This window comes from Rutidosis leptorrhynchoides, chromosome 1 (assembly GCF_046630445.1).
Source record: "Rutidosis leptorrhynchoides isolate AG116_Rl617_1_P2 chromosome 1, CSIRO_AGI_Rlap_v1, whole genome shotgun sequence".
NCBI classification, from domain to species: Eukaryota; Viridiplantae; Streptophyta; class Magnoliopsida; order Asterales; family Asteraceae; genus Rutidosis; species Rutidosis leptorrhynchoides.
Genome location: NC_092333.1, coordinates 82,340,804 through 82,352,112, shown reverse-complemented (window position 1 = coordinate 82,352,112; position 11,309 = coordinate 82,340,804). Strand labels below are relative to the sequence as shown.

The 11,309-nt window shown below is 32.0% G+C and overlaps 2 protein-coding genes across 2 annotated transcripts; both read left to right on the top strand.

Annotated features, from left to right (window-relative positions):
* Positions 1-2,692: 2,692 nt before the first annotated feature.
* Positions 2,693-4,681, top strand: LOC139862141 (group 2 truncated hemoglobin 3-2). Its single transcript, XM_071850706.1, has 4 exons — positions 2,693-2,974; positions 3,531-3,661; positions 4,135-4,279; positions 4,402-4,681. The coding sequence occupies exons 1-4, from the start codon at positions 2,838-2,840 to the stop codon at positions 4,499-4,501; spliced, it is 513 nt and encodes a 170-aa protein (XP_071706807.1). The 5' UTR covers positions 2,693-2,837; the 3' UTR covers positions 4,502-4,681.
* Positions 4,682-9,669: 4,988 nt separating this feature from the next.
* Positions 9,670-11,064, top strand: LOC139886478 (polyubiquitin 11-like). Its single transcript, XM_071870309.1, has 2 exons — positions 9,670-9,797; positions 10,226-11,064. Exon 2 carries the CDS (start codon positions 10,226-10,228, stop codon positions 10,913-10,915), a length of 690 nt encoding a protein of 229 aa, XP_071726410.1. The 5' UTR covers positions 9,670-9,797; the 3' UTR covers positions 10,916-11,064.
* Positions 11,065-11,309: the final 245 nt, after the last annotated feature.

The window sequence follows — 11,309 nt, the reverse complement described above, 5'->3', positions numbered from 1 at the left end:
GTACCCCATGCGATAGCATGGCTTTTGTGCTTCCAGGCCATGCGATCGCATGGCCAGCTGGATCAGACCACATGCTTTTGTTTTCTTGTTTGCCGACGCTTTTTAATATATATATATATATAATATATATAATTTTAAGAATTATTTATATATTATATTATATTATATTATATTAATGTGCATAGTTGACTTGTCATTTTAGCTCCGTTGCGTCGCGCGTTGATAGTTGGTTCATGTCCCGGTTCCGAATTTTCGAACGTCCTTGCGTACAATTTAATATCTTGTACTTTGCGTTTTGCGGCTCGTACTCTTGTAACTTTTAGACGTTTCTTATCAATAAATTGAACCACTTGGATTGTACTTTGTACTTTTTAGCGTTTTGGTCATTTGCGTCTTCAAATCGTCGAATTTGTCTTTTGTCTTCACCTTTTATTATTTAAACGAATATCACTTGTAAATAGAACAATTGCAACCAAAAGCTTGTCTTTTTTGAAGGATAATGCTATGAAATATATGTTCGTTTTTAGCATTATTACCTGCTCCATATATTCCTTTAAAATTTGATGTTTCGTTGGATTAAGCACTCATTGAGAAATTAATTTTGCCTCCATTAAGTCCATTGGATTAACTGGAGCCAATTCTTTCATTTTTTCCTTTGATTTCAAAGTACTCTGCTATTTGTATTTTAGCAAAGTATTTTGAATATATTCAATTGTGTCTTTGGATGCTAATTCACCTGTTTCTTTATCCTTTTTAAGCATATTTACCCTATATATATATATATATATATATATATATATATATATATATATATATATATATATATATATATATATATATATACTTAAATATTTTTTAAATATAATATTTAAATATATAAAGCAAAATCTAATTAATTCTCGATTAATTCTCGAATTACCGATTTATTTTTTCAAGACCGAGTTATATATATATATATATATATATATAAATAAATATATATATACGCAAATATTTTTTTAAATATAATATTCAAATATATAAAGTAAAATCCAATTAATTCTCGATTAATTCTCGAATTACCGATTTATTTTTTCAAGACCGAGTAATTCTTTAATAGCGAATTTTGCAACATTAGGTATAGGTATTATCCATCAATTAAATTTAGAATTCTATTGTAGTACAATTTACTAAGGAGTAATTGTTAGTCTGTTACTCTATTTTAATAAATAATAAAGTCAATATATATATATATATATATATATATATATATATATATATATATATATATATATATATATATATATATATATATATATATATATATATATGATGGAGTATATTGCTCTTTAAACAATTTTGCAACGGAGTACAATTTTTATTTATGTCACTTTTATGTATCTTAAAAAAAATCCATAATAATATATAGTAAAATTTAAATCTGAATTTATCTAATATTAGTTATAAAAGCTACACATAAGAAAATAATTTAAGTGATAAGTACATGGAGGTTAGTAAGATACTTATTCACGATGGTTTACATTACAACAACAACAACAACATACCCAATCTCACATGTATGGGGTATGAGGGAGTTGAGACGTAGACAATCCTTCCTCTATCCTAGAATAAAGAGAAATCATTTCCCCCGCCCGAGTGAAACACTCACAAGAGTAGGGAAGGTCCTCCCTCTCTCTGTTCGACGGATAGAGAGATTGTTTTCAAAGGGACCTCCGGCCCAAAAAGTAGGAGAAACTAAAATAAAGCGAAAACAAATAAAAAAGAAATAAATAAAGTAAATACCTTAAAAAAAAAATGACATAAATAAATAAATAGTGAGATGGTTTACATTGTATAACTAAATTATGCGTGTCTTAAATTCTTCAGTGTATTCACGAGGATTATTATTAAAATTGTATTGTTTGAAGTTAATTATATAAGTTAATTTTGGGTGTGAACGAATATGTACGAGTTTAATTTTTTATATAAATAAATTATCAAAGGTCTAAAAGATCATTGGTCAAACGGTATCAACTAAACCCTTTCAATTTAGAAATTGTGAATTCAAGTATACGGATGGATATATTTTTATATATTCATGTAAAATTTCATCGTTGTTTTGTGAAGGATGTATTATTCGTGTAAAATTCGTAAGTTATTTACATTTATTAGGTTGCGTATGATAAAACTGAATCATTCAAAGTCTCTGAACAAATTTAGTATTAAATGAAAATAATTTGTTTAATAATCATTTTAAAAAACTATATGAAGTGGGTCAATTGTCTTATTAACGTTATACATGAAAATAAACATTCAATATACATGTATTTTAAGTATTTTGGATTTAGAGGGAAATTATACAAAAATTTAACTGTTTTTTGGTTAAGAAAGTATTTCAAGTTTAAATGGTTCAACTCAGCATCATATGTCATTCAGAAGTCAAAAATAAATGTGCTAATGTTGAATGGTTTACCAACCATTAAATTAAGAGTTAAACACATTCGTAATTCGTAATTCTTTAATGACACATACGTAATTCTTTAATGACAACACTTAAAAAAAAGTTGTTATTAGAAAATTTAGTATTAATATTAATATTAATATTAATACTAGCTATTTTGTGAGGGATGGTTTGGTAATTTGAAAACAGCCCACAGATTGTTCAAATATTTCCTGTGTGCAGTTATATCCAATAGAACAGACTTGAGAAGCGTTCCATCCACGCGACACCCACAAAGCCTATAAATACTACGGAGTAAATTCTACCTCTGCATTCATATTAAAATTGATTGATTGATTGATTGGTTGCAATTGAGATCGAGAAGAACCAAACATAAAAAAAAATTAAGGAAGAAAATATGCAGAGTTTGCAAGAAAAAGCTTCAGAATGGAGTGGCGTTGACCAGGAGGATGCATTTGCCATTGACCAAGTTAATCTTTACCAGAAATTAGGTCTTCAGACCTTCATTAATCTATCCACCGATTTCTACTCTAGGTTTGTAATCTATTCACTGTTATTAATTGATTAACACAAAATCTAATTTTGAAGAATGATTTGTTGAGATTATAATTAGTGTTTGACTTCTGAAGTCATACTGAATGCTACCATTTCGTTTTATATGCGAAATTTAGGTTAACTTTTGGAATTTTGAATTATTAACCAATTGTTTGAATTTGTGATTTGGAAAGTAACATGTTTGACTCTGAAAAGTTAAAAGTTATAACAACACATGGATTATAGTGATGTAAGGATTTGATATCAAGTTTGTGTTTTGTTTGTTTAGAGATCATAAATTCATAACAACTTGATTGGATGATATGTAGAATTTCGGTACTTTCAAGATGTATTTTTGGTGCTAAAATGTGTATGAATTCAATTTACTATTGATTATAGTTGGTTTTTTATGTTTCAATTTATGATTTTTCAAACAAATTTGTATGCAATGAAGTAATATTACTCTTGTTTCGCCTTATTTCAATCGTTATTGTACTAATTTAAAGTCCTTAACTACAATCAAGATGATTATGTTTCTTTCTTTGCATGTAATTAGGGTTTATGATGATGAAGAAGAGTGGTTTAGATCTATATTTGCTGACTCGAAAAAGGAAGATGCAATTCAAAATCAATACGAGTTTTTTGTGCAACGAATGGGAGGGCCTCCTTTGTACTCTCAAAGGAAAGGTAATAATCATAGTCATCGTATAGTAAGTGATAACCATCTATAACAAGATGTTTGAAAATAAATAATCGGATAATGATTTTCAAAATATGAGGCCAAACACCCTTTTCTCAATATGTACCTGCTTTATTCTACCAACACGCCTTGGTGTGAATGGTACGCGATACCTTTCATCCTTGGGCCCACTTGTGTATTGCTCTCACGCAGGTTCGATCCTGTGCCTCCACATTTGGGTTATCAGGGGGAGGTAATTTTCCGGCGCATTTACCTTCCGGGGTGGGTACGCGGGTTGACTTTGTCAACACATGGTCAGAGGGTCCATGCCAAGATACCCTAATTTTTATTCTTGGCTACTGTCAACCCTAGAGTATCTTAGTTTAGTAGAAGTAACAAATTATAAGTTGTAAATTTGTAATGGTAGCGCAATTTCATAAACTAATATAAAATTAATTTTGAAAATGATGATTATGTGTAGGTCACCCTGCTCTGATAGGTCGTCACCGGCCATTTCCAGTGACTCATAAGGCAGCTGAAAGGTGGCTACACCACATGCAACAAGCATTAGTTAACGCTACCGTCATTGATGAAGACTCGAAGACCAGAATGCTAAATTTCTTCAGGTATAGACCACTTCATACATTGCATGCTTATACCTTTTTTAGCTATAATTAAACATTGTGTAGTTCTGCGTATTGTTTATATAAAATGCTTATATAGATGTATATATTTGATGGTTCTGCAGGCATACTGCATACTTTTTGGTGGCTGGAAATGATTTGAAAAATCAAAGCCAAGGAGCTCCACCATGCAAGCATGGAGCTAACAAACCGGCTGCAGTCTAATTCTGTTATTCCTTATTATTTAGAGAATGCGATTCAAACAGATTTATTTTTATTACTATCATAACAAACCAGATACAAATGTTCTGTAACTTCAGATATCATAGATTTTGATACTTTTAGTTACTTGTCAACTTGTGGTTTTCTAGATTTCTGAAAGAGTTTTGGGCGGCATATATATGTGAATATGTGATTACTGATTACCAACTCTTATGGATGCTGTGGTATAAGTAAGCTTTATACTATAATACATGGTTAAATATATAGAGGCAATTACATAATTGGCAGACACGTTACGCCTATTAGTGAAGTTAGAAGTTTATTGAGTCAAATAACAATTGATATTTGCATAACACAGATTACGCATTTATAAATCTCTTTCTAAGTAGGGGATCTGGCATGTAATCTGCTTTATGACAACATACTTTGACTCAACTTTTAACCTGACCATCTAACTTTCATCATTTCAAAAGCCCATTTGACAATATACTAGTATTTGTTTGTGATAATGATCATTTTTGTTCGTCAATATAAGTAGATGAGCTGTTAAGGTTAGTTGGATGAAGACCTGATTGTCCATGGGCTCCTGTCCTCCCTCTATTGGAGCAAAACTTGTGCAGGTTAGGATTATTGTCATCCTGTAGTTATAAATTTATAATGAGCAGAGGTGGCAAAATGGGCAGGGCTGGTTAACGGGTTGGGTACTAGGTCAACAAATATGTTATTGTAACGATAATCTAATTTTTCAAGTAAATCGATTCAAGAGGTGGTAAGCATTGAAAGTACAGTTTCCGCGACTCTCAACCTGTTTCACTAGTTTCGTGTTTAATAACTTATTATATGACTTGTCATTGATAGACCTTAACCTTAATCAACCCACTGTATAGAGTAAATGTACCTGGGTAGAAGTTTCGTGTTTTGAAAACGTGGTTATGAATGACTTCTTCGTTAGATTGACTCTTTTATTCTAGAAACTTAAATATAAATGAGTTCAGGGTTGCAGTAATAAACTGTATGCATTGCTATATTTGACATAAGACCTCTTGTAACGGTTTGCAGCAACGGCGTGGGTGGTGACATGGCACCCGGCGCCGCCCCCTTGTTACCGTATCGTGGCGTTTCCAAGAGCAAAAAACGAGACGTGGGGCAGATGGCAACGGGCAACTCAACGGAGCGGGAGTACACGTGTATTGATTTGATTGGGGGCAGTTTGCTAGTGGGTTTCAAACAGATATCTAGTGGGTTTCAAACAGATATATATATATATATATATATATATATATATATATATATATATATATATATATATATGGGCGGATCAATGGGGAAGTAACCAATCGGGGGAAGCAAAAATATATATATATATATATATATATATATATGGGCAGGATCAATGGGGAAGTAACCAATCGGGGGGGAGCAAAAATTTTTTTTTTTCGTTTTTTTTGGAATTTTTTTTTTCCGGCATCAAGATCACACGAAAATATGAACGTTTAGAAGAGACACTTCGTGATGAATGTTATTATTTAGGCGGGAAAACGATCGACAAAAATAACATTCAAGATAATATTGTTAGTGAAGAATATGAACGTTTTTTTTTTTCTTTCTTCATGTTTTGTGAAGTAAAATTTAGCCCGATTTAGAGTTTAGGGTTTAGGGTTTGGTGTTTTGGGTTTATTCCATAAACCCAAAACACCAAACCCTAAACCCTAAACTCTAAACCGTTCGTGTTAAAAACTCAATCTAAATCCTAAATCTAAGCCCTAAACCCTAAATTTCTAAACCCCAATATCTAAACCCTATAAACCCTAATATCTAAACCCTAATATCTAAACCCCAATAGCTAAAACCTCAACATACGCTCGAAAAACACGATAATTGTTAATATTACTTCTTCGAGCGTTTTCCCGTCAAAATAAAAACATTTATCACAAAGTGTCTCTACTAAATGTTCATATTTTCATCCCATCTATAATGTTCGTGAATAAAGTTTTTTTCAAAAAACGAAAAAAAAAGTTTTTGCTTCCCCCCGATTGGTTACTTCCCTCTTGATCCTACCACTATATATATATATATATATATATATATATATATATATATGTATGTATATATATATATATATATATATATATATTAAAAATTCATTTAATTAATAATAACTAGTTGTGGAGCCCTCGCTTCCCGTCGGGGGCTCCGTTTTGAATGCGAGTTAAAAAAAAAAAAGTCTTTATCTATTTTGTAAAAAAAAAAAAAAAATTCGACATCTAACATTGAAGGGTTGTTCCTTTTGTGAAAGTCTATTTTGTAAAAAAGAATGTTTTTCGACATCTTTTGGTAGCATTGAAGGGTTGTTCATTTTATGAAAGTTGCCTCTTTTATCGTTGAGGAAAAAAAAGTTAGTTGATTTTTTTGTAAAAAAGAATTTTTTTTCGACATCGTTTGGTAACATTGAAGGGTTGGTTTTTTTACGAAAGTTGCTTATTTTATTGTTGGGACAAAAAAAGTCAAATGACGAACTACACCTCACGTACATAATTCTACATTTCATATTTATCAAAGAAAAATGTTTAATCCAAACATTCCATTCACTTTACAAAATGATAATGAAGATGCACAAACACCACTTAATCAACTCGGTTATTTTTCAAATCTTATGGTGTTCGGTCGAACAAATACTCCCAGATTATCATCCCCACCACTCCAAACACCTAGTCCTCAACAAATTGCCAATATGTCTAGAAATTTGTTCGGGTTCAATCAACCTTTACTTCCGCTAAATTTTGAACAACAACAACAACAATGAGCTTTTTTCCAACAACAACAAGTTTATCGGATGCCAACGCAACAAATATCAACCCAACAAATCCCAATCCAACAAATGTTGTGGCGAGATGAAGAATCACAAGAACAACAACTTCAAGTTCGTCAATCTCAAACACGGGAAACGCGTAAACACCGCAAAAAAGATAAAGGTTATTATTATTATTAATATTATTATTATGATTATATATTTTATATATATTATATATATATATATATATATATATATATATATATATATATATATATATATATATATATATATATATATATTAAAATTACATACTGTTATGTATTATGATTATAGTATAAAAAAAATATAGTATTAATATATATATTTATTATACTTACTGTTATTATTGTATATATATATATACATTACTATTATATAGTTTAAATAAATAGTATAATATATATATATATATATATATATATTATTACTAATGTTGTTATTACTATATTATTTTTGTTTTTATTAATAATATACGGCTTTAGTTTTTGAGTTGACAGCAAACGTCGATTTATTGGCGGCATGACTGACTCAGAGAGCCTAAAGTAATTTTCAGGCATGATTTAAAACACATGGAAATTTTATTTTACCATTTTCATGACGTCTCAATTTTATCGTATATAGTTTAGTTATATTCTTATGAAGTATATTTGTTGCAATCAATGGCGGAAGGTAGTGTGGGCCAGAAGGGACCTGGGCCACCCCAACTTATTGGGCTAGTAGTGTTATTTTTCAAATTTTCATGGGCTAAATTTTTTTTCCTTTAATTGGGCCTCCCTATTTTTTTTTTAAATTTAACTGGGCCTCCCTACTAAAATTAGTCACGTGCCGCCACTGGTTGCAATTGATTCTTCATAATGGATTTGATTTGTTGTTGGTTTGATTATATTTTGGTAGGTATCTATATGAGTTTTTTGTCTTATCGAAATGAGCTTATTCCATCCGTGCATGTTGGTTACCCAATATAATTGATTTGTATCATGTTAAGTTTGTTAAACTTTTAATTATTGATTATTATTTAAATTAGTCGTTAAAAGAGATTTACCAATATGTTTTTTATGTTTGTCTTTTAGACGTTTGTAGCTGCATTTGAGTCATACTATTGCACGTTCATATAAGTTAGTATGCAAATCTATTTATTTGTCAATCACATGTGTTTATCACGAGAAGATTTTGCATTTTGGTGTATTGATGGTTTGGGTGTTTGCATTTTGATGCTTATGTGGCTGAAGCATTTGTCAAACTATTGAGTTCACTGGATCATCTTCATAGTGGAATAAAACCGTAAGATTAGATAAAAGAAAGTTTCATATTTCTTTCTACCGTCTACGTAGTAAGGTAAGGTAAGGTAGAAGGTTTTCCATGTTCGGGCTACCCGGGAGGACGAGTAATCCGACCCCATACTCTAATGTACGCAGGCCAGCAGGATTACTTCCTGGCTGTTTCCAACCCTTCCCTGGCCACCACTAAATATTCGTCTACGTAGTAAGTATTCACAAATAGTTCACATCGTCATCCGATTGACGATGCTGGATTATTGCCAAGTTTACAAAGTTGCAAGGGATCTTTTATACGAAGTGGCGTATATTTGCGTAATTAGAGTAGGTCCCGAGAATTTAAGTACTTTGAACGAAGTGAAAAAAAAAAAAAATCCTTAGACCTAATGAATAATATAATATAAATATTTTTAAAAAGACTCTTATTAAAATTTAGCGAATAATATAAGCATTTTAAAAAAAGACTCTTTGAGTCTATGGACTTTGATTTCTTCTTTTTCCGGGGCCATTAGTTGCTGTTTTGAGCCTATTATGCTTCACATTTGCTGCTTCAATTATGTTTATCCAGTTTCCATTTTTTTTAAATCTTCCATTATGTCTGTATATACAAACATATTGAGTCCCTAAAAAAGTAAAAATATTGTGCCCTGATCACATTATTTCCCCTCTGGACCTTCCCGAAGCGTAATCTATTGTGTTAGGGAGACTTTTCTCGACAGGATGATTAACGTAAATTAATTAAAAGAAAGAAATCTATTAATCCTTCGTTCGAGAAATTCCCTTCTTCTCAAACAAACTAGCCATATTGTACCAATCTTTGATTAAGCATCACGTAGTCTACTCTTGCTTCTACAACTTTGTCATTATTTTTTTCCAAACGAAATTTGAAGTCTCAATGTTAGGTAGGGATTAATTTCGCCACAAGTCAAACTGTATTAGATGGTCAACGAAAGTACGCCAAGTATATGTGGTTACGGTATTGACACCAACACGGCAACCATCAGTAACTCACAACCGTACACGTGTCACATTACTATTTGTCCGTCTTCTAACAACAACGTCATATTATCTTTACTCCCTTGACCGCCTCTCCATCCTCATCTATATACACCCCTATTTCTAACCCCAATTCTCACACAACGATCATATCAATCTATATTCGCTCAATTCGATTCCTTCAAATTCTCTCAAGGTATCGTCTTTTTTCATCTTTCTTGTTTCTGATTATTTGAATTTGAGTTTTTACGTTAATCGTTTGTTTGATGTTTTATTCTATTCTGTTATCATCACCTTTAGGTCTTAATTTTCGTTTATGTAAATATTTCAATTGAGCGATGCATATGCATAATCGGCTGAAACTTATACGGATCATGAAAACGTAGATCTCGATTATTTGATTTTAATTTTTAATTTTCAATTTTTTTTGATGCTATTCTTTTATTATCACTTTCAGTTCCGATTAGGTCTTAATTTATGTATATGTAAATTTTCAATTGACCGATGTATAAGAATAATTAGGCTGAAAGTTGCACGATTGATTAATTATTTCATGTAAAACTTAGATATGGACCTGTGATTGTTACTAGTTTGTGTATCTTATTATGAATCATTTGTTTACAGATGCAAATTTTCGTGAAAACCCTAACTGGCAAGACCATCACTCTCGAGGTAGAGAGCTCAGACACAATCGACAACGTTAAGGCCAAGATCCAGGACAAGGAAGGGATCCCTCCAGACCAGCAAAGACTTATCTTCGCCGGAAAGCAACTTGAAGACGGCCGTACTTTAGCCGATTACAACATCCAGAAAGAGTCAACTCTTCACCTGGTCCTCCGTCTTCGTGGTGGGATGCAAATCTTCGTCAAAACCCTAACTGGCAAGACCATTACTCTCGAAGTTGAGAGCTCTGACACCATCGATAACGTAAAGGCCAAGATTCAGGATAAGGAGGGCATCCCACCAGACCAGCAGAGGCTTATCTTTGCCGGAAAACAGCTTGAGGACGGTCGTACTTTGGCCGATTACAATATCCAGAAAGAGTCCACCCTTCACTTGGTGCTACGTCTTAGAGGTGGTATGCAGATCTTTGTGAAAACCCTTACCGGAAAAACCATCACTTTAGAGGTCGAAAGTTCGGATACCATTGATAATGTGAAGGCCAAGATTCAGGATAAGGAAGGGATCCCACCAGATCAGCAGAGGTTGATCTTTGCAGGGAAGCAGCTTGAAGATGGGCGTACTCTTGCTGATTACAACATTCAGAAGGAGTCCACCCTTCACCTTGTTCTTCGTCTTCGTGGTGGTAATTGAATTTGTTTGATGTGAACACAATGTAAGGTGTTTGTTTGGAAATCATGTTGGTGTACTGCTTTCTTGTAATAAAAATTCTAGTACTTGTTTGGTGTCTGTTTGTGTGCTACGTACTTTAATTTCTGTGAAATTTGAATTCCTCTTATTCACTTGGTGCAAATTGTTATCATGCCACGTTAATTTTTCTTGTCAATTCATATTGTCAATTTGTCATTGGTTATGGGCAGTGTTAAGCTGTTGAAAATAATGAACTACTGTAGTTTATTGTGAAGTGCATAATAAAATTGATTCAAGATATCCCTGTCATAACTATATAAATAATTGTAGTGCCAAAGGCCACGACCTGGCTTGGTTGCTGATTTGAGGGAAAATGTATCCGACTTTATCCAACTTT